At 28.2% G+C, this 25,540-nt stretch overlaps 1 protein-coding gene across 3 annotated transcripts in view; it reads right to left on the reverse strand.

The window, feature by feature from the left end:
• The window catches only part of LOC119687643 (dnaJ homolog subfamily C member 7), a 51,345-nt gene that overhangs the window by 15,191 nt on the left and 10,614 nt on the right, over positions 1-25,540 (reverse strand). The window contains exon 1 of one of the 3 annotated variants that reach the window (XM_038102047.1): positions 5,898-5,955. The exons of the other annotated variants lie outside the window; for them this stretch is intronic. Coding sequence (XP_037957975.1) covers positions 5,898-5,905 — 8 coding nt within the window. The 5' untranslated portion in view covers positions 5,906-5,955. Of the gene's footprint in view, positions 1-5,897; positions 5,956-25,540 lie in introns of those variants that run through there. 3 annotated transcript variants of the gene reach the window in all.

Below are 25,540 nucleotides of genomic sequence, written 5' to 3' on the forward strand. Positions count from 1 at the left end.
TACAAAATACTCATCATCAGTGGTCTTAGGAAACATTCGAATTTTTTTTAATTATATATAATTTGTTTCGACTGCAAGTGACAGGGTTAAAACTCGTGCCTATCAAATTAGAAGCGATGATTAATCGTGTTTTTTCACAAGTAACTAAGGTTGCACAAACTTTTAATGTTCAAGTTCCAGTTTTTTGTTACTTTTTATTTTTTAAGTGACTAACTAAAGCACTTTCTTTGGTTAAATTAAATTGGAACGAGCTTATAAACTACAGCTTTATTTGGAAACACAAGTTTAACGAATTGAAAATTAATTTTTGAGATTGCCTATTTTTAAGTTAGAATATTTTTTCCTTTTTTGTATTATTATCTAGGGACCATATTATGTAGACCAGGGCTGCCCAAAGCACGGCCCGCGGCTAATGTTTAAGCGGCCCGCGACATATTTTAAAAACTGATTTATGAGAAGGAACTATGATTCGTTTTAATGACGTTTAAAATCTCTTCTGATTTGGAATCTCAAAGAATTGACGTAAAAAAATTTATTTTTATTTGCGATTTACATTGAATTTATATTTTTTTTCGAATAAATTTCATCAAAGAAAATTTCCACCAAATTTTACGTATTTATTAGACTGGGTTTTCAATTTTAAAATCTAAATTCACTGTAAGACTGAATTTTGTTTAATTTAATAAAAATTATCATACAATAAACAGTTTCGAGAATATGGAAAATATAAATACTACTGAAGTATAAGAGGCCATGTCCGTAGCAACATCACGTGTAAATAGGCGTCTTTAAAAGATGTCTTCTTTGTACGTACACTTTTCGCACTAACTATAGATGCCTATCGGTATGAAATATTTTCATACGGTATCAATAGTACTGCCGAAGGTATATCAATTGATTTGAGTTTAGTTGCAGTTCACAACAGAGTTGTACTTTGTGAAATGGGCCGTAGTCGAACAATAACATATAACAATGGACTACGCGGCTTAATTGAAAAATGTACTCACAAAAGAATAATAATAATTCACGTGCCGACATGAAGTATGCAATTGCAGGAATTTTACGTATCTGCACTAAAGTTACTTACTTACTTACTTACTTACTTACTTACTTACTTACTTACTTACTTACTTACTTACGTTATATGAATGAATAATGTGTGAACTCAAAATGAAGTTGGTGGAAATTTCAAGTTTAAATCTAATGAATCTCTAATTAATAGCTACTGTGTGGAAGTCATTGAAAGTTAAGACTTGAAAATGGCATTTTTGGCAATAAAAAAAAAAACAAAAAAAAAAGAAGATATTCTCCGAAGAAGTTATAATAACTTTCTAAAACAAATCACGCAAAGAAAGAAACTATTATATAAAAAATTTTTGGAATGAATCATTCTCCTCTTTTGTCATTTTAAACTTTTAATTTATTCTTTTTGCGTACGATGATGAAATTTTTCAGTAACAAAAAAAAAAAGAATAAATATTTTTTTTCACATTTGCCAAAAACTTACTATTTAGGTCAATTAAGTGCAAAGACTATACGCCACGCCGTCACTCTTGTCGCTCTTGACGATCAAAAGTATCTGTCAAAGCGAATTTACACAACGAATTTTCATTCTATTTCATTTTGTAAAATTTATATTAGAAAATGAAAATGATTTTCCGAAACCACTCATCAAAGGCGACAATTTCAACGCCAAAACACGTAACCCCAACAAAATCGACAACGAAATTTTCAGAAATTGCTTGCAAGTCCAAGTATTTACAAGTGCAATGCATGAATGCAAAGTTTAATAATTAATTTGCGGCAAAAATTCATAGAACCGTCGTGCATTGAACTCATTTTCATAGTGAATCACTCATACGCAACGTTAGCCAAAGAAAATTATTTAGTACGATTTAATTTTTTTTTTTTGGCTTAAGGACTTCTATTTTTAATAGACTCCTAACAACAAGAATATATCAAAGGACTCAATGAAAGATTATCTCTGAGTTGTGTGAATTGAAATACTCGTCGTATATAAAGAATAGGAGTTTTTCCTCTTTTGATAACTTTTAAATTAATACCTTCAGGGTCGGTCTACATTAACTCATCACATTTCCTTTTAATTTAAGTGAATGGAAAAGAAGCTTGAATTGTGGATTTATTAGAGTTTATGTGAACTGCTATTACAGGTCGCCGGTAACAAAACAAATTTTCAGACAAAAACTTTGGCCATTTCAAAAACCTATGCCACTCTTTAAAGGAATAGAATAGGTATATGAAAGATATGACAAAACACTATACATATAAGCAGTTTACAACTAATACAAAAAGTAGCAAAATATACAGACTGAAAAATGTAATCAATTCACGAAATTACGACAAAAAACAGACGTTGAAGCTTCGCGCTCAAGACAACCTCTTGACGAAATACCAAATCGATAATCCCAAGAGGACAAAATCGTCGGACAACGGTGTAATTTTAGTGGGTCGAAGTCTCACACTGACTGCGCCTTCGGCTGCTTTACACATCGTTTCAAAAAAAAAAAAAAAAAGATTTATTAATTTACTATTCCATTTAAGTTTAAGAGAACGAAAAACGCTAGATGGATTGTTTATTTAAAGCTCACATTTAAGACGAGTAACGCCTTTTACTGCATTGAAACACTGTAGATAAATAGGTGGGTTAAAATGGTGGCATTCTTTACAAAAAGCCCGCTTGAGCTCAAATAATGGTTCATTGTAGTACCAAAGAAATAGCATTGGTACGTAACGACTTCTCCATAAGATAAAGGAAAACCAACCTCACCGTTCTATAAATTTGACCAGGTCCCTAATATTACAAGATGACAGCTCAGTCAGGTCGTTGAGTAAAGGAGCTCCGAAGATTTTTGATCTTCTAGTTAAAGAAGCGCACTGACACGTGAGATGGAGTACGGTCTCTTCCTCATCATCCGCAGAGCCTCTGCGTCGACAATTATCTTGTAGGGTAGACACAGTCTCATAGCGTGTCGTCGTATTACGCAGTGACCCGTTAGCACAGGTACCGTGTTGAAGCACTGTACTATAATCTTAATCATAAGAAAGCACGATGAAACACTGTTCAAAAAAAATTTCATGAAAATACAAACTTTTAATTAATTCACTTTTCATTGGTGTTTTTATTTAACTTCAAGAGTTCGGACAAAACAAAGTTCCAAGTTATTTCCTACACTGCTCAAGTGTGAGAAGTAATTTCTTATAAAGAGACAGGCAAGCTTTCTCAAAAAAAAAATCATCCGTTTTAACTTATGCGAACCACTTATGAACATAAGAATCGATTGGGGTTTTGATTTTCAATGTAAACATGTCTAATAGAAAGATAGATAGGTAGTAAAAGTACCAGGTTATTTTATGTGGTTATCTGTTTTGAAGGCTTAACAACATGGAATTCGCCCCGCAAACTTAAGTCGATAAACAGCCTATTAGAAAGATATAGATAGTACCAAACGAAGTTATGTGTTCTAAAATGCAACTACACATGGAATGAAAGTAAATATATACAATCACTCTACCCACATATATTTGGGTTTTAACTAGAACCACCGCGACACCTGCTTTTAGAAACCTAACTTTATTGTTCAGCGCAGACGAAACTGCAAACCCTTATCCCCGTAATTACCAGAAATTTTTAAATCCAAATATATAATTTGGTATTCTGGGATTTGGGTGCTGTTTGAGATACTTCTAAATATAGATCATCTGTGGTCTTTGGTAAAATCTATATATAATTGTCCATATATAGTTGCATGCTAAATTTAAACCGCATTAATATAGAAAGCCAATGAAACCTTACTTTATGTTATTTAACCACTTGCTGCACTATTTTCATAACGAACGCGTAAATCACAGCTATATAAATTTATTTAACTTTTATAATTTTTTTTTTTTGCAAAATTTGCTTAAGATCACTTGCCAGTAAGCTAATAATCTTGATTCTGGATATGATACCATACTTAATAAGAAGCTTTGAAAGTTGCAAAATTTTACATTAATTGCACAAACAAAAAGTAGACACGACATCTAGCGATGCTTACCATATCAAATAATTACAATGAATAAATTAATGATGATTTAATAATGCAGTAAATTTGTTCTAATTGATGATAATGAACTTGTATACTGAGTTCAATGAACTAAATATCTAAAACGAAAAATGCTAGCAATTATAATTTTTCGTGTAACATCAAACATATCATTAGCAAACAATATAATAATATATTATTATATAGATTATTTTCGAAAAGATATGTATATTATTTATTAAAACAATGATTTACCCATCATTGTCACATATTTCATTGAAAAATTTTTCACATAATCTAAACTTAATTATTACAATTCAAAGCTAATTCCGAGTATGTGAGCCTCAGGTACGTAATTAAGTTTTCATCGAAGTAATTAAAATGTAATTCAGTTGCAGTAGAAACGTAGGTGTGCGTCTTATTCATATTCCAAATCAAATTTCCCAATCCGATGATGTTTGTTTAGTAGCTAATCGAGCTTCGTCATGCTTTATTGCAAAGTACATACCTAGACACTTCAGGGTAAATGCATGCAGTCACTGAAACGGATTTTTTAAAACCCACTAAACCTCATTATTGCATAAAAATTATTATTAATACAACATTTATAAACAATAATAAACTGAGTGGAACAATTTCCATTAAAACAATTACAATTTTTATGTATGTACTTATGCACTACAACATTTTCATAATTTTAGTTAATTTATATAATTACGTTAATTAAAATGTTTAAAGTTAAGAGAGATTTTTTTTTTTTGGTTTAAAGATAATTAAATTGACTTCGTGGCACAAAAATACAATTTATAGAAGAACACATTTCTCTCATAGACCTAGAAATGTATAAATAGACTTATCGATTTATGGTAACCCATATTGTACTACTCCTTTAGTGACCCCCTTTATAACTGAAATAATGAGCGATACTAATTAACATGAAAAAATTGTATCTGGATATAGACTTTAATGGTTCTCAAATCGTAGTTTCAACATTCAATAACTTTATTATTTAGAAACCGCAGAGGAGAAACTAACGGACTAAAGCTACTTGCTGATACTACGCTTGTATAACTACTACATCCCTTCTATAGCAAAGGGATGATGCCTTGGTCCTTTCGTAAAAGTATTTATAAGGTTACCAGTCTAATCTATCACAATTTTCAAAATGTGAGTGATAACGAAATGACGAAGGGTGTAGTTAGTTGGTACGTACCGTCAGAACTTAAGCGAACTTAAGCGAACTTAAGCTAAAGCGAAATGTACAATCAACCACACCTGCCGACGTTTTTGTTTATTTCGTTTCTATCAAATACAGAAGTGTAGTTGGTTATGCCATTTGACTTAAGTTCGTTTAAACTCTTACGGTACGTACCGATTTTTACCTGCGGGTAAGGGGATTAGAATATTTCTAAGGTAGAACTAAAATTCCGCCTCTATGCCGACACTGTTTAGGAGTGTACATGGTGGTAGTAAGTTACCGCCCCACTTGTGACACTCGAACAGAGGTGTAAATCTGGTACTATGGGGATCTATGGGGAAAAAGAAATCATCTTCCACACTTATGCTATTTTGATAGCAAACCATATATAATAATATTTCAACAAAATAGATAAAAACAATTTTTTAATTTTTCAGATAACTTGAAAATTAAAATAAAAAAATAATTCTTTTATTAAATAAACTTAATTTAATTACTTAAATTACTTGGGTTAAAGGTTTTAGGAAGTTGTGAAAAATATATAGTCAAAGATATGGTAAGTCATTGCCAATTATACACCCAAATAGTTTAAAAACAAGACATACGATATATTTTAATCAATTCAGTACATAGAATATACATATAATTAAACTTACTAATACATTTCTGTGTAGTGTGGTATAACGTTGGATATATTTATATATGTATAAATTAAATAAATTATGTAAAATCACAAAAATAAGAACAAAATATAAATATCACGACAAAAAGAATAATAATTAAATAAAATCGAATAAAAATTTTATTTTTGCAGAGAATTTAATTTTAGTTTCTTCGGTGCTCTATTTCACTTATACGCTTGGCACACTTTTTGTACTATTCTGCACCTCGAATGACTTTTCACAGCAAATTTGTGTCTTCAATGACACTCCAAAAATTCTTTAACATATATTATTTGCTTAGTATATATTATTTTTTATCGATATAATATTATATATTAAAAACTGTTTCTTGAAAATGTTTAAAGTGCATCGACACACCAAATCGAGACCAAAGAAATACCCGACCGACGACCCGTTCTTCAGTGATTTCAAAACGCACTGAACGCATGAGACATGGAACTTCTGCTTTATCGTCTACTTCGATCGTGAGTCTTATTTTTACTGCAAAAAAAGAGACAAGTACGCTAAGCTTTCGTATGAAGAAATTTAATGTAAGAAATTGCAATTCAAATAACATATATACAGCCGGCCTATGCTAATTACAATAATAGCAGCCGCTATTGGTGCTGTCAACGCGACTGCTAATGTACAGTACATTTTGACATTGTATTTGTTTTTAAAAGTATACAAACTTTCAATGAGCTAATGTACTTTTCATAATAAGAAGTGTGAACACATTAAAAAATTAATGTGTTTACAAAAAACTTTACAAATATAAAAACATCACAAATATAAATATCGTTAAACTAATTTTTCACAGAGTTGTATTCGAAATTTGATTAATTCATATCTACAATAAAAGTACTTCACTTATCTTAGTAATTTAAATTTATTTCTACAAAAAAAAAATTTTTAATTAACATTTTTCTATCTTAACACACACTTAGCTTACACAGCACAATTAGTAAATAAGATTACGCAGTCCTACAACTACATTGAGATATAGGAGCTTTAAAAAAAAATCTGAGACAGAAACAAAGACCATCGGATAAACAAAGTGAAAAAAGAATTTAATGCTGTTATTGTTGTTGTAACCCACGGAACACTATAAAGCAGTTAACATGAAAAGAAATACAAATACGTATATGTGGATTAAGATATGGTTAGGTGAAGAAAGTATGAAAAGGAAGAGGATTGTTTAAGAACAAGAGTGGAACTTAATACCACGTTTCTCTTATTTGTGCTACCTAGCTAGGTACATGCCAAATGACGTCATTGGTTATTGTAACATACAAAACAGGTTAACAAAAGCTAAGTAAGTCTTCGCATTGCTAAAAAAAAATATGGATCTATATCACACTTCCAAAAATGACAGACATCAGTATTACTTTAATGGCTGCAAACCCTTATCAACTGTATTCTTTACTAAATCTTACGAGTATTCTGGTTAAACAGAAACCTACCAATGAGTTTTGGTTTTAAACTAAACAATTAGTAATTCATGAAAACAATAATATCATAAAATTATAGATGCTAGCCTTTAAAAGACATCATTTTCTCAAGAAAACAGGACCTGAAGGACCTGTACATAATAGAACTGACATTATGCAAACAGAAGTTCTATTATAATCATATTGTAATATGCAATTTAATACAAGTTGAGAAGATTCAACAATTCGCAGACATCTGTATGCATGTATGCCCCGTCTTATTAAACAAGCAATCTAGCAATCTCATTGAGATGTCCCGTAAGTATATCAGTCTTATGATAGGTTTGTGTCCCATCAGGAACTAAAAGCTTAAAACTTTGACATATCCCTTCAAAGAGCATTTTAGCCTATACTGAAGATGCTAAGGTGATAATAATATAAGTAATTCGTAAATAATGAAATAATAAATAAACTAAAAAAAAAATAAAATATATATATAAAAAAATATGGAAATGATCAAAAATGACTTATATCAAATATTTGTAATGTTCAATATTAATATATATTATTTATTATAATATTTATCATAAAATTTATTATAATATTTATTATAATATTTATTATAATATTTATTATAATATTTATTATAATATTTATTATAATGTTATTTATAATGTTTTCAAATAATAAATGTTATTTTTTACATATAATACCTAAAAGGGGAAAAATTATACTTTTATTTTATAGTACTTTTAAATGCTATATAAATTATACTTTTAATTTTTTGTTTTTACTTGACGATGATTATTTTCTCTATAATCAATTGTGTATGTAATTTGTAAATAACACTAATATGCCGAACTTAGCGTGCATGAACTACAAATAATTGTGAGTACTTCTGCATTGCATTGAGGCAACTCAGTGAGTAATGAGCAATTTCGAAACTGTAAATTGAAACTTTGTCGGCTACAGCAAAATTGTCACATGTAGAAATTAACATTAAAAGATATCACCCGCTGTTGCTTCTAGACTATGTCGTCTGTTCATATATACAGACGTATACGAATTGTTTCTGTTAAATTAATGTCACACTTAAGCCAAATAAAGAAAATAAACGATCGTTTGTATTATTTATCAAAGGCTAATGAACACATAGATACGAAATTTTAATTGATATATATATGTATAACATATAACGAATATTTATACATATTGCATGTTTAAAACATAAACACAATTGATTTATACGTTCTACAAATGATATAGTCCAACTATACAGTAAACAGTCATTTGAAAAAATAGAAAAAAAGGAATACATATATACATAATAAATTAAAATGATTGAAATCTTAGTTATAAAGTTAAATTGCCACAAAAAGATTAAATATTTATATTATTATCATTATTTGGCGACATATGTGGTATTTAGAAAATATATTTAGAAAGAAAAAAAGTGTCCCAAAAATTTTAATAGATAATAATTTTTTCGAAAATAACTTCATTTAACAGCTGATTTATACAATTGTTTACACTGTAACATTGAGGAAACTAGATTTAATAAATCCACATTTTTAATCCTCATCGCTTTCACACACATTCACGTATAATTTTAACACTTGAAAAAAATTTGCTGGAAAAAAAAGAAAAGGGAAAAAGAACAAGAAGAGCAAAAATAAAAGAAAAAAAGCAAAATGAAAAGAAAAAAAAAACAACAAGAAAAGTGAAAAAAAAATAAAAAGGAAAAAAAATGGAAAAAGGAAAAAAGAAAAGAAGTAAAAAATTGAAGAAACTGAAGAAAAAAGAACAAACTGAAGAAAGAAAAAAGAACAAACCGAAGAAAGAAAAAAGTGAAAAAAAAAGAACAAAGTGAAGAAAAAACAACAAAGTGAAGAAGAAAGAACAAACTGAAGAAAAAAACGAAGTGAAGAAGAAAGAACAAAGTGAAGAAGGAAGAACAAAGTGAAGAAAAAAGAACAAATTGAAGAAAAAAACGAAGTGAAGAAGAAAGAACAAAGTGAAGAAAAAAACGAAGTGAAGAAGAAAAAACAAAGTGAAGAAGAAAGAACAAATTGAAGAAAAAAACGAAGTGAAGAAGAAAGTACAAAGTGAAAAAAAAGAACAAAGTGAAGAAAACACAACAAACTGAAGAAAAAAATAAAGTGAAGAAGAAAAAACAAAGTGAAGAAGAAAGAACAAAGTGAAGAAGAAAGAACAAAGTGAAGAAAAAACAACAAACTGAAGAAAAACAACAAACTGAAGAAAACAACGAAGTGAAGAAGAAAGAACAAACTGAAGAAAAAAATAAAGTGAAGAAGAAAGAACAAAGTGAAGAAGAAAGAACAAAGTGAAGAAGAAAGAACAAAGTGAAGAAGAAAGAACAAAGTGAAGAAGAAAGGACAAATGAAGAAAAAAGAACAAAGTGAAAAAACAACAAACTGAAGAAAAAAACAAAGTGAAGAAAAAAGAACAAAGTGAAGAAAAAAGAACAAAGTGAAGAAGAAAGAACAAAGTGAAGAAGAAAGAACAAAGTGAAGAAAAAAGAACAAAGTGTAGAAAAAAAGAAGTAATTAAAGAAAAAAGGAAAAAGTTAAGTAAATATTGAATAAAAAAGAAAAAAGTGAAAAAAAAAGAAAATGAAGGTAAAAAAAAAATAATCAAAAACAAAAATCAATAATCAAACCGCTGAATAATAAATTTAAAATTAAGAAAAATTAATCGTGTAATAAATAATAATGTAATTACTTGATCATCTTTAGATAGCTCGAACATCTTGGAGTAGCTTAAACTTCTTTAAATAGCTCGATTATATTTATATATATCGAACCTATTCGAGTAGCTCGAAGATCTTAGAGTAGCTTCAACTTTTTTGATTAACTCGGCCAACTTTAAATATATCAAATTTATTCAAGTCGCTCGAACATCTTTGAGATGCTCGACCAATTTTAAGTAGTTTAGGTTATTTAAAAATCTTTAAGTATTGTGAACATTTTTGAGTAGTTTAAGGTTTTTAGAGTACCTCAACCAACTTTAAGTAAATCGAGTAACTAAAATATTATCAAATATTGAAATATATAAGCTCACTGCTTAACCATAGTAATATTTGAAAATTTTGAAGTACTTTTTTAATGCATATATAAAGCCTATAACTTCAGATTATATTCATATATATACACAATATTTAAATTAATTAGTGAAAGTAATTAACTTTTTTTTTGTCTGTTTTTTTAGTTGGTTTTAAGTTCCTTTATTTCACTTCACTATTAATTTTATAAAACGTAATAAATATTTTTACTTTCTTTCTTTTTTTTAATACGAAATATGGAAGTAAACAAATTTATTAGTAATAAAAATAATAATGTTTGTTTTGTTTGTTGTGAAACAAGTTTCTCATATCACCTAATTTATTTATAAATATTCATAAGCGCAACAAGCCAATTATCTAAAGTATCCCATTTAATCATTTTATGGGCTGTATACCGCTATATGCGTTCCAAACTTCTAAAGAAATATGATAAAGAACTTTTATTGTTACCTATAAGTGGTCATACTGACACTTCCGAATGTAACGTAACAGATAATGTGCCTCTACATATATAGTATAGTTGTTATTTGTAGAAAAAAAAAAATTAAAAAGAAAACATTAGAATTTCCACAACTAATAAAAATCTTTGCAGAAAAATAGATGCTTTGAGTTTTAGATGCCTTGAGATATGTGTTTATTCTAAATTTATCATTACTGTTAATTACAAGATATACAAAAGATACTAAAGAAGGATACGCATTTTTTTTTAAATTCATTTAAAATAATAGGGGATTTATAATAGACCCTATAAAATGTGCATTGATTTAAATTTCATTAAAAATAAAATACGATTTACAAGTGACCCTAGACGTGTACTACAAGTTGCTCAAAGTCAGGCTCTCCGAAGACTCTTCAAAGTGCCTTGGTACATCCGCACAAACTACATGCTAACAGATCTTAGAATAGACCCGATCAGAAAATACATAAGGGATAGAGCCCTGAAGTTATATGCGAAAACTGACAGGCTATGCTACTTAGCACTATCTAATCTTAGAGTAATCACTCTCCGCACGAGGAGGTACGCAGATCTTAGATCAATCACTCAATAATCATGAAGCTTATAAGGAATACATAAATTAGTCAATGAGATCGGTGGGATCCTGTAGTACCCCCAGCTATCAAAGAGTAAAAATGCCCAGTTGCGCTGATTCGAAAAAAGGGTCAACATACAATTTTTAAAACTTTTATCTTTTGCATAATAATATACAAGTTTCCATAATAAATTCAATCTACACAAAATTGAGATCACTTTATATAGTAGATAGTATTATATAGTATAGAAGTATGAAAAAAAAGACAGCAGTGTGTTATCAGTTCACATAGAATCTATAGAGAACATGATTAAACATTTCTCAAAAGAATAAGTAAATTATAATTAATTTAATTAAAAATATATCGCATACAGGTCCAACTTTATATAAATAGAACTATAGTATTACTATAGTAGTATTAGTAGCATTGGTACAACCACTAATTTATAAAAGATAGATCAATAAAATAGAACAATAACGCACCTCACGATACCACTTTTGATGATTTTGTTTTGGTGAATATATTATATTGGGCGCAAAAAGTCTGTCTCCAAAATGTATAAATCTGCTGTTGTTCAGGTTGAGGCATTCACAAAGAATTAGTGCCGGACTTAGTTGTTAACGTATAACGATTATAATTAATATTATATTCGAAATATTAGTAAAAATTAACAGATGAAGCGTACAATTGTCGCCAGAACTTAATGAAGAGATTCTCAGTCCTAAACATATAAGTAATTATTGTTAACATTATGGATGCTAAATAAAGTATAGATGACTCAAAAAGTATAGAACCATGCAACACCGATTATAAGTTCAGCTTAATAAATAATCTGATATGACTACCATAAATGCAGATGACTAGAAAAATAAAGAAGTAACAATAATCTGTAGAAATTTTTAATTATTATATTTATTATCCATTATTGTGTATTTTGGGCTTATTCTTTACCGCTAGATATCTCTTGAACTTTACTCCTAGTTTGAATTTTCATTTTGCATTATTATTGTAAAGCAATCTCAATAACTTTATATGCATACCTTAAATGTAGCAAAAATAATTGACAAACACAAATGACGTGAAATGGTGTAATCTTTAAAGAAAGTAAAGTCAAAGCCAATTTGCCAATTTAATGGAGCAAATTATATGCAAATTATGTCTGAAGCGGCGAAAATTTACAAGTGGTGAGATATACGTCTGAACCAGTGCAGCGTATGCTCTTCTAATACAACTAACACAAAGGCACTAAACGAAATTAACTTAGATTAACAAACTTTAAACTGGAAATATTGTTCCAAATTGACAGTATTGGTAGGTACAACACATTATTCAAAGGGTTATGGTTACAAGTCAAAGCCTATGTATAGATACTTATAAAAAATATAGTATATGACTAAAATAAAATAGTCGACAAATATGCAAACAGACAGACAGATAATTATTGTCAGTACTATGAGGAAGCGTAATTGTATTGCAGTTGATGAGCGCAGACTTATATGCATATTGGGTGCATCCACCGTTAAATATGTACTTCAAAGTCTCGCTAAATCAAAAGTAATGTATGGAAACCTGGTGTGGAGCAATTGAGGCGTGTGAAGATTTTTGCTATGCGAAATGAATTCATATGTTTTGCACTAATAAAAAAATTATTAGATTAATTTGTGTGATGATTGGCTAGCTGAGTGCTTTGGCTGATTTGTTGTGCTGTGTACGAGGAATCCGTGACATTGATACATGAAGCATCAGACGTAAACGAGGTTACTACAAATCGTTATAAATTGCAAAATTGCATCGTGATTTGTTGTTGAAGCAGTAAATCGCCGTATGAATTTTCACTACCGTGTGTATATTACCAGAAAATAGGAACAGATTAGTGAAATTGAATATGAATTGAAAATACGATTAAATTTTATTACCGGTAAATGTCTTATATTAAAACATTGATAAAAACAAAAAAAAAAAGAGATGTAATAATTGAAAAGTTAAATAAATGTATTAATATAATTAAAAAAAATGGAAAACATATGATGTTTTGAAAGTAAAATTCATTCTTGCAAATTAAAAAACACTCAACATCATTTTTAAAGTAATTAAATCATATATAAAATAGGTAGAAATGCATATGAATTAGTCTAAAAACTTTTTATTCATAAAAATAATAAAATAAACCCCTTCACTATACTCATGCATGCAGTCAATGAAAACAAGTGCTAGTTGGACAAGATTAGCTTTGAAAGGCGATTCTGTAACAGAGTCATCGTAGACCGCTTATTGAGACTTATTTAACACGTTACATTATTCTAGCGCTTTTGTTTTTAAGATGTTTTCTCTTCTAGTGGTTTCCAAATAGTTTCTATGATACTATATGTATTCATAGATATATATGTTGGAATGATACATTCCAACCAACATATTTTTTCAGAATTTTGTGTGACATTTTTTATATTAATTTTTAAGAATTCTTTAGGGTTCCCAAAAAAAGAAATATTTTAAGAAAATTGTATCCTTGCTTTTCGCCAAGGCTGCATATCTGCACAACAAATAAGAGATTGAGAATTCTTCTAATATTAGTTTTTAATAGTTTTTCGTAGTCCCTAAGAACAAGCTTTCTAAAACATTTTAACCCTGCTTTTTGCCAAGAATGCACATCTGCAGAACAGATAAGAGATTGATAATTCTTTCTCTTAGCACAAAGACGACCAGAAATACCGTCGGTTAGACCTCCAAATCTCTATACATACCTGTCTCTATTAAACAATGAGATAAAATTTAGAGATAATATTAACAGCAACATATAACCTAATTCCACAAATCAAATAATAATAAAGTCTGCAGAAAATCTTTGTAAAAACATTGACAAATAAATTATGAAAATATTAAATTATTTTATTATAAATGTATTTATTTTTTTAAAAAGAAACTATATTATATTATTAGATATTAGAATATTACTTCCAAATTACATAAATATTTATGATTGTATTATTATTAATTTACAGCAATAGGAATTTTATCCATATAGATCTGTAATTTCGCCAAACAGTCTTTCTATTTAAAAGAACTTGATTCTTCTCGAGTAAAAATTTATAATGTAAAAGTCATAAACATAAACTCCTTAAAAATTATAAACTAAAAATAATAAAATAATTCAATTCTACTTTTATTTGAGATAAGCTCTATATAACTGAATACCTTAAAATATAGTTTGGAATTTAATTTCGATGGATTGATTTTTACTTCAAGCCACATTGGATGAATCATAGACTGAACATTTGTGTATACGAACTGTAGTTTTTTATGTGTGTGTGTTTCACCTGATCCCAATAGAAACCGGATCAATCCGTTTATGAAAAAATATCGAGGTTCAAAATATTAGAAAAGAGAACTTAAAAACTGAGAAGTTTTTAAGTTAAAAGTATCAAAATGTGAATGTATGAGGTATGTGAAAGAATCGAATTAGTAGTATATATTAGAAAACAGGCACATGTAGAGTCACATTAAAACAACATAAATGTAAGTGGACTAGGAAACGCTATATATATTATGGATTTTTTGTCTGAAAATTTATTTCGAGTCTACTCTTTCTTTGACATATTATTTATCGATTAATATTAAAAATTAATCTAGGACACAAGTTTTTTAATTTTTGGATTCGGAAATCACTTACTGCATTTTTGCAGATACACAGATATAATATTAACTATACACATATGTAAAACTATTATAAGAAATTTGAAGATCAAATTTATATTTGTTGTATATATTATTGGAAAAATTAGTTTAGAAAGATTAGTACTGCAAATATATATATATATATATATATATATAAATACATAATATACATATATAATATTAAAAATTAAAATGTAAAAAATATATAGCGTCATTCCATAAAGGAATATAAAGCAAATAGATTTTTATAAGAAAATATATATTCTGCATACAAAATAAGATGTATTTAATCAACTTCACACATTTATTATATATTAAAAAGTGAATTTTACCAGCCTTATAGAAGGACAGACTGAGAATTAAAACGAATTAACGTTCTAAAGATTATTACGAAAAATACAAGTGAATATTTCAAAACATTCAATATTTTTTTTATAAGCAAAACTATAAATATGATTAACAAATAAACAAATAATATGCGAAATAAACACTTGAGAGACACCTCCAGTCTTCAGTATGAATAAACCCACAACATCCGTTCATAAGCAAATGCCAACCACAAAGTTAATGCTTAACCACAAGAAATTAAATAAATTATAAATTATTTAATGAAATCTTAAATGAAAATAAAAAAAATTTATCTAATTGGCCCACTAAACCCGATAACCAAAATTGGCTGCCCAAATAAATATTTTGAAGACATACGAAGAAATATGACAGACTAGAAATAATATGTTGTAGTTTTTGGGTGCAGCAAAATGTCAACAACATTTTTCCACTCGTAGATTAGAAAAAGAGTGGAAAATAATTAGGTCAAATTTTGAATATTTAACTAATTAGTTGGCACTCCCATGAAGAGCACCAAGCGCTACATAAATGATGGTTTTTTTTTAATTTAAACGGTTAAATTGCATTACACACGTAATAAAAGTAAAGTAAAGATGAAAAGTAAAGATGACAATAAAGTTTTTGGGAAGTTAAAAACTAAGAAAAGTTAGTCTTTGAAACAATAATTTACCATTCATAAAATCTAAAATACGTCAACATCGTTTTAGTAATATGAGTTATAAATTACAGTCTTAAACTATATACTCAATAGTTCTAATTTACCAACGCAGTACATTCCCATACCAAATGTGTCTCTTATCCATCTTTCTGTGCATTTATATTAATCTATATATTGATCTATATATCTACTTAAAATAATTATCTGTATATCTATCTATATATCTATTTATATATCTATTTAATATATCTATCTATATATCTTTCCAAATAATATATGTATTTATATATCTATCTATACATCTATCTATACATCTATCTATATATCTATCTAGCATATCCATCTATATATACACACATATATATATATATTTATTTGTATATTAATACAGTCAAACTTCCATATCTAGAAATACCATTTTGCAAAGAAAAGGTTCGATTGTAGAGACTTCAAGTAGAAGTTTTTTTTTGTAATTGTATGTTATTTGCTCTCTAAACCGTGTTGCACTCCATTCAGTTCGAGTTATAGATAATTCTATATCGAATTTATAAAAGTTCGACTTATGGAATTATAACTGTTTTTATATCTGTCTATATACCATCGGCATATCTAGTTATGCATCTGCATTTATATCTTTCTTTCTTTCTTTACATATATGTAAATATCTATTAATAAAACTATTTAAATATATATCTACATATAAATATATATATATCTATATATCTATCCATATGTCTATGTATCTGTTTATATATCTATGTATTCCAATGTATATATTTATGTATAGACATATATATCTATAAAAGAGGTCCCGCATTTCAGCAATATAAATATGTTAGACCTTAGTATAATATATAGAAATAATTATATGAGGAACATGGGCCGTTTTTTTAAATTATTTTTTTTAGAACTCTATATTGAAATTAACTCTACGATATGATTTTTTTTACTAAATAGTCTGAAGGGTTCACCTTCTACGTTTATTTAGATTGAATATAACTATTCATTTATATCCATTTATATAATTCTGGACTAAAAGTTATTGGGTCTTGATATTAAATTTTTCATCGTATTTCTAGACATTTCCTAAATTACGGTCCTGTTTCTTTTGTATGCGAACCAAATCCATTTTTTTTAAAATAAAGCATTTTGAGGTTTGAAAACTAGCAGTATTTAGAAACTATTGGCACATTTGTGTACATAATTAAAAGCAATGTTTTTACACTTTCATCCATAATATGTACCGATAATACTATACTGAAATTCGAAACTTTGAAAATATTATCAATTCTAATATTTTTCCGTACAGTTAAGTCAGTAACCCCGATACTGTACGGTCTTAATTATTACTTTGAGGTCGAGAAGTCGTCTTTAAGTCTTAATAATATATCAGTTAATGTTATTAATGTTATTATTATATTTCTACTTAATGTGAACATTCTACAGCTTGACCTTTTACCTAGCTTTTATGAACTGACAGCATTTTATAATAATATAAAAACGACTGGTATACTTCAAATGACAATGACATGATGTTGAAGTTAAAAGCTAAAACTTTATATAAGAGTTTAAGTTAAAGAGTTAAAAATATGTCAGAAATCAGAGAAGAAGAAATCACCCAAAGCAAAAACTAAATATATGAGCTGAGTGTGTGATGAATTTAAAGTTAACGGAACCATACAAAATCAAGAAATATCTGAAAAAAGAAACGTTTAATAGACTTGTATATATAAACGAAAATCACATACAACTTACTTCAATAAGGGCAAACACATCTATCAATTGCTAGAAATAAAAATCAATATAATTAAGCTAGTACATATATAGTCAATGTATTCTGAAGTACAATATTTAAAGTCAATCCATTACGCCTATGTTTATTGCAAAAATCAAAAAATAATTCGATAATCGGAATATAATCTTATAGATAAAATAAATAGATAAAGAACTCTTATAGATAAAGAATAACTTAAACTTTAATTCCAGAGAGCAAATCATAACTCAAAACTCATAACGAAAAATTAGGTTGACTGTAAGACTTTAATAGACTGTAATTGTAGTGAGATATGTAGTAATATATAACCTATAATATGTGTGTGAAACCTCGGAATTAAAGAAAATAAAGAACAAACGTTATATTGTACAGCAAATCACTAATATGACAGTAACGATCAGGTACAGGAAAGTTCATATTATAAAGTTTATATCCTATATGACATAAATTTTGTTATTTTCATTATTATAAGCTTGTACCATTCCACTGTCTTTATAAATCTTAAACTTCTATTCATAGTGGTAAGCGACACTTGGCCGCCGTGTATAACATATAACCACTTAATTATAAAACATGGAGGGTTAACCATTCGAAATGTTATTCAGAATTTTCGATAAACATTTAACTAGTTATATATAACTAACTAGTTATATATAAAATATAACATATATGTGTAAACCGATTAGTCGCAGTTATAAATTTTGGCGTTTACTTACTTTCTCTGCGAGCAGATAATTATCCAGAATTTTAAACGTTTGGATTTTAGATAAAATAAAAATTATCTCTTTAGGTTAGAAAGTATTTTTAGAATAAATATGGAAATTTTTGTCTTCCACAAAATGAAACCAATTGAGAAAAATATATTATAACAGAATTGTAACGTTCAGACTCTCAAGAACGCCAGAGTTTAAGTCCGAAAGATAATCTTCAGCATCAAATGTTCTAGCTCACTACATTCATTAGCTTCAGTATTTATCGAAAACACAAAGAAAGCATAAGTATTAAGAAGTAGTGAAGTTTTACGCTGACTTACAATAAAAATATTGTTTGAGTTTAATTGATGGTGATGGTATATTTATCACACGTTACTGATCTTTAGTCACCTGAGCACTTTTACCTATTTTTAAGCATAAGTTAGATCATTATCATCATCTAATGACAATAATCTTCATAATCATAATATCAGAGAATTTTTAATCTATATAATCTATCCATAGATAAAATTAATAATTATTAATTTTAGATTAAACTGATGCTTAAAATAAAACGAAATACATATATGCCAAATAAAATATATTTGAAAAAATAAACTTTTATACTATTAAAAATATAACAAAAAGTTGTTTCAATTTGGAGGCCACTTATTAATTTTTGGAGCATTAAATAAAAACTGTTGGTTTGGACGTTCAGCAACATATGTTGTCGTCTCTTGTCCATCTTGATGCGGAAGGGAACAGCTGATACAAACTTTTTTAGCATAAAAATCCATATCCATATATAGATTATGAAACATGGCATATTCACAATAAAAAATTTTGTATTTAACTGCTACCTTCCCTCCCTACCGCTCGAGATTTTTCCCCTTTTCCGCTTGATTAGGCTGAAGTGGATGAATCGTCTGGTTCGTCGTTGTCGTCATCCTCCCATTTGTTTTGGAAGATATCAAATTGACAAGAAGACATGAGGTACGGGCGATAAGTATGCATGCTATGGGATGGTACGATATGACACAATGCTAGGAAATCGTACACATTTACGGACACAACACAAGCCCAGAACAAAAAGTTGCAAATCTTTTTTTCCAATCCACCTCGCGGCTACAAATAACATTGTAGACAATTATAAAAATATAAAAGAAATTGAAATATTTTTTCTACCTTTGGTGCTCCAGAAGACTCCATTTTTAAGTGGAACGGGAATTTCGTCTACCAAAATATGAAACTAATTCAATGTTAAAAACAAATATAATGAAAATTTTATTTCCGTTTCAAATCTAATTTTTTGAAGAGAAAGCAAAGGAAACTAGAACAATTTTATTTTTCTGTATCTTAAATAAATTATTTAAATTTTTATTTTAAAATTTGTTGTTTTTAAATATTGCCAAGGAAATGTGTTTTTGAAATTTTAAATTTTTTAGATTACATTATGTCCAAACTTTCAGTTATCTACTAACTGTTATGCGTCGTCATTATTATGGCTCGATATACATTTTTATGGTTATGGATCCATGCCCTCGATATATTTCCTAACGACAATACCCGTACATGATGAAGGATCGTTTGTCACTGGAGTATCCCACGCCAGAAAAATCAGATATTTTGTTTTAAAACGCGACAATATTAAATTTATATAAACTCTATATTTATGTCATATTTTCTAATGGTATCTATAAAAGAAAACAACTGCTAAGTCAAACAAAACAACTTAACTAATTATTTGTAGCAAATCCCTTAATGTTTTCAAATAATACAAAAGGTTATAAATAAATTTAAAAATAATTTGGGCCAAATAAATGTATATTCTCTGAAGGGAACACAAAGAACCTAAACACCTACACTAAGAATGACTTAACAACAAATGTGATAAAGTGACTCCGTGGGCGAGTAACGTCAGCAAAAGCTTATTTGATGACTAAGGATAATTCATAATATGTACTACTCTTATTCACACAGTGAAAACAAATAAAAACATGTAAGAGATAAAAACAGATATGAATGGACACCAACCACTATGATGATTGCAAAAAACAACACAAATAACAAAGAAGGTGTTAGGTGTTAGACACAATACTTCGATATCCCACAATGAAACTACAACATCCTTGAATATTGAATAATGTCAAATGAAAGTTTATATGTGTAAATAAATATAAAAATTTTATATACAAATAGAATACAATCGTTTATGTTATAATCAAAGTTTCCTTAAAACGTAAGAAAGCAGGAAATTAGTTATAAAAATATAATAAATATTAATTTATTTAATAAAAAAATTTTTAATAATCGCAATTTATTGATTTTTATTTAATAAAAAACTTCTTCCCTTCTCCTACCCTTCTAGCAACAACTACAAAATTATTACATACTTATAGTGACATCAAATTTTAACTATTAGTTTTTATTGCATACCTATAGGAGCGAAGAAAATAAATTTTATACACAAATATTTCTTATTTGAATAATATATGCATATTAATTAATAGAATAATATATATATATACATTATTACCACGGGACGCGAAAAAAAACTTATTAAGATTGGTAAGAGCCTATAGCAATTATAAATTAAGATTTTGGAGGGATGTTTTTGGAAAACGACTATATTGGAAGTTTTTTCATTGATTGTTTTTTTAGAATATAATTAAATTCTTTTATTTCCTAAGAAGAGCATAGAGCCGCAATTAGGTACAAGTATGAGATTTTTTAGAATAGGTACGAGTTAACTTTTTTAGTATTATTTCTGTTTATGAACTATAGAATCGTAATATAAGATAGAATTTTATTTTTAATAAAATTATTTCTTAAGTGCAGGATAGAGGTAGGCTAAAATAAGTGGCTGCCAAATAAAAACAGATAGATAGATAGGATACAAGGGACAAAAGTGTGTGCCACAATGGGGGAGTGATGCGAATACACAGTCTAGCCTCCTCAACAGCCAACCTCACCTACACATGGTGCATCCTGTTCTCACAAATGAAGCTCTGGGAACCGAGCACGCGCGGTATAATCTGAAAACACTTAGCAGAGGGGAAATTATCGAGCTACCAAACAGCAATCTTATCCCTAGGTTTGCAAATAAGGGGATCTGGTCCTCCAAGTTGAGAGTTGATCGCTAGGTTAGCAGCCTCGCATCGGAAAAAAATCCACACGCTACGCAACTTTCAAGGAGGCCATGGTTCACACCGGAGTAAAGTGCCAAACAAGAAGGAGATAGTTCGTAGTGACTGCAGTTAAAGACGAATTGAACTCTTGTTGAGTAACACATTTAAAAACTATGTCTAGTAAAGAAGACAGCGCTGCATATATTGTGCCAATGTCCAGCACTGTCAAACAGGTGGATGACTATCTTGGGTCACCATTGAGTTGGTGATGACTTGGCAGGCCACCTCAAGCTAAATGAGCTGCTTGCAATAACAAGAAATGTAAAGTTATGCGAACGAAAGCCACTTTAGCTTTTATTCTTTAACGATATCCTAAAATTCGAAGAACAAAAAAGGACTTAAGAATCGGATTGCGGATTACGGAGCGGAGTACTGCGACCATAGTTGATCTTTTGTGCAAAAAAAAAAAACTATTGCTAAAATAATAGTAAACATTAGTAAACTTATTAAAAAAAACCTGTTGCGATATTTTTAGCCAAAGCTTAAAAGACATTTTAATAGTTAAATAAAACAAAATAAAAGATTACCTTTTCACATAAGGCAGACTCATAAAAAACAAAATTTCTCTTAGGTGTTTTTAGTTAAATCAGAAATTCTACAAAATGACTAATATTAATTTAAATAAAGTTTTTGCATAACAATAACTGTAAAATAATAAACAATTTCCAAAAAAAAACTGAACTCGTGGGGTTTTGTCATGCTCAGGCCGAATTGACTCATCAGAAGACTGATCTTAAGACAGGTATGTTCGTTTAATTAATTGCAGCTCCATATTTTAATCAAAATTTTTGTTTAAGTATATGCCAGCCATAGTTTATGATATAGCACAGAAAAAAATATGAAACCGAAAACGATTACTCAGACATATGATTTCAGAAAGAAGAAGAAAAAACAAGCAGAGTAAGAACTTTAAATACACATCTGTTAATGTACATCTGTTAATCTTTCAGTTGTTTAAAAGGAGATATAAATGGATTTTGAACTAAACGGATTTTGAACCGAAAGCTCCGACTTTTTGACTGAACTGAACCATTCGCTTTAAAAAAAAAAATAAACCAAGAAAATTTGTATAAAAGCCATTAAAGAAATTTAAGTAATTCATAACCTTGATTGAAAACCATAACAGACGAACCAATAATATATAGTACTCTCCAATAATATGTATATATATGGTACCTAACCAAATCAATACAGAATTTTATGCAATTCTATGCAAATTATGAGTACAAAAACGTTGAACTGATATAAGAAATATAAGAGATGAATATAAATTGCAACTTATATATAAAAGAGACAAGATTATTCTATATCCAAAAAGTCATGCAACAAATACACTTTAATCTTTAATATATAATACGAATAAATTAAGGTAATACTCATATGGATTCTCCTACAAACAATTGAGAAACTTGTAAAGGACTATATATGCATTAACACGAGCCTTGCAGAATCGAAATTAATTCTTTATTTATGAGACTGCAATAATAGTAAGGCACATTAAAAATAATATACTTATGAACTTACCAATAAAAAAGGTCTAAATTGTCAATAAAAATATAAAAAAAATCGATAAATGTAGATATCAATATAAATTTATTACTACTTTTTTAAGTAGTTAATTACGAATGGACTGGGTCTGGAACAATGGAACTAAAGGATGCTACTACTTGTACACTTTGTAAACTACAGAATAAAATATCAATCATTGTTTTTGGCACATAATCTGTAAATAATAGACGAGTTCAGTCAGTACAGTAGACTCTCACCGATAGGCGGATCTAGAAAATTGCTCCAAGCGAAAGATATTGTAACTTTTATTAAGTTTTAATATCTTTTAAGTTTTAATGTCTTTTAGATTTTAATATATTTTAGGTTTTAATATTATTTAGTTTTTAATATCTTCTACATTTTAATATCTTTTCGGTTTAGAAAAGGAGAATCTCTCTAGGACTGCCACAACAAACCTCTTGTCAATATTTTTCTTATTGTATTTTGAAACATACCAAATTCTCTACGAACGGAGAAACTCCAATAGGTCTCATCTGTTGCATGGTAAATTTATAACTAATAATAACTAATTATATTATAGTTTAAGCTAACAAAATTAGGAAATAAGTTGTTGGTAGGATATATAGTTGAAGCCATTATATAACATTTTCTTCACTCCCTTCATTGATAAGCAATTTTAAGAAAGTAATTTTGATATTACCTACATTTGAAAAAAAAATAATGAATGGAATCAATGGTTCACTATAGTGAACTACTTTAGAAGTTTAATCGGTTTAGAGCACGCCTTTTCTGAAATGCCTAGCATAACTACGGTGCATTAAAAATTGTTGTTTAATTATATTTGTTATAAATATTATTTATAAATATGTACAATTTATTTATTAGTCATAAAAAAATATTTATTTAAATAAATAAATACTTTTTCGATACAATGTTAGGAGGGAGTTCCCCACATTGAAGTTAAGTCAAAGAAAATAATCTTTTTTTTCGTTAAGATTATTTGTTGTATATTTATATATTATTTTTTTGATATTTATTTTAAGCATTTATTTAAATGCCAGTTCCACCTTAAATTTAGTTAGCATTTTTAAAGATTTCTCAATGAAATTTGGGAAGAAGTGTGCACATGTAAGCAATAGAAGAAGTCTATTTTTATGTGAAGTTCAGAAACTTGTTTTCAAAAGAATCATGTTTTTCTAGATGAAGCAGAGGTAAACTAAATACTCACTAGAGCTATATAAAAGCATCAAAATACTGAGTCATTGTTTTTTATGAAATGTATATATTTTATCTATATGTGTGTACATGCAAAACTCGATAAGATATAACATTTCACAAGTATTCGTTTATATTTCACATCAAATGGCGTTCTTTCAGCTACACAATTTATAAATAATAATTTTTTCCCCTCAGTGGATGTGTAGAACAATAATAAATAGAAATAATTGCTTCTCATTTGAAATTATATGTTAGTCTAGATTTGATTATTTCTAACAAATTGTAATTGGAGAGATTATTGTTGAAATCAAATGCCAACACTTTAAACAATATGAAAACATTGGACCGATCACAGCGTTGAAGTTCAAGGTTTTTAATTTAGAATAGCGAAAGAAAGTGTTGTAATTATAGTCAATTCTTCGACAAAAATATCTCTGAGACATAAAATTATAAACAAGATCGCGACACGTGTGAAATGTTTAGATCTATTGACTTCTACAACTCTTTTGAGCAGTGTTAGATTTACGCATTTGATAATGTATAATGTTATTTAAAAATATTTGCTTAATTATTATATTGGGAACTATTTTATTTTGTATTACGACATTGAAGAGCTATTAAGTTATCTTCTAAATTCAGGCATAAAAATATTTCTTTAACTTCAATTTCCTCAATAAACAGAAATGTTAAATTTTTTTATCTAGTCTTGTATTTTCATCCGATTTTAGATGGTCTTAGTCTTCTTTTGTTTTGTTTTGCATTAGTACAAAGCATGATCCCATCTTCTCAAAAAACCCTACATATTCCACGACATTAAATTCCCACAAGAGTTGTGATCATCACAATTATTCTTGTAATAATTTTTTAATTGTTTTTAATTAGTTCAAGATTATCCATTCAACATCTCAGTTGAAAGGATCCAATAAAAGATCTTGATTTTTGGTTTTCAAAACCCCCAAAAATTTTGGTATTTTAGGTATTATTTTTTGTTATGAACGTGGAAGGACAAGCAACGAAGATAGTTATTTTCTAAC

This window comes from Teleopsis dalmanni, chromosome X (genome assembly GCF_002237135.1).
Source record: "Teleopsis dalmanni isolate 2A chromosome X, ASM223713v2, whole genome shotgun sequence".
In the NCBI taxonomy this organism is placed as follows: Eukaryota; Metazoa; Arthropoda; class Insecta; order Diptera; family Diopsidae; genus Teleopsis; species Teleopsis dalmanni.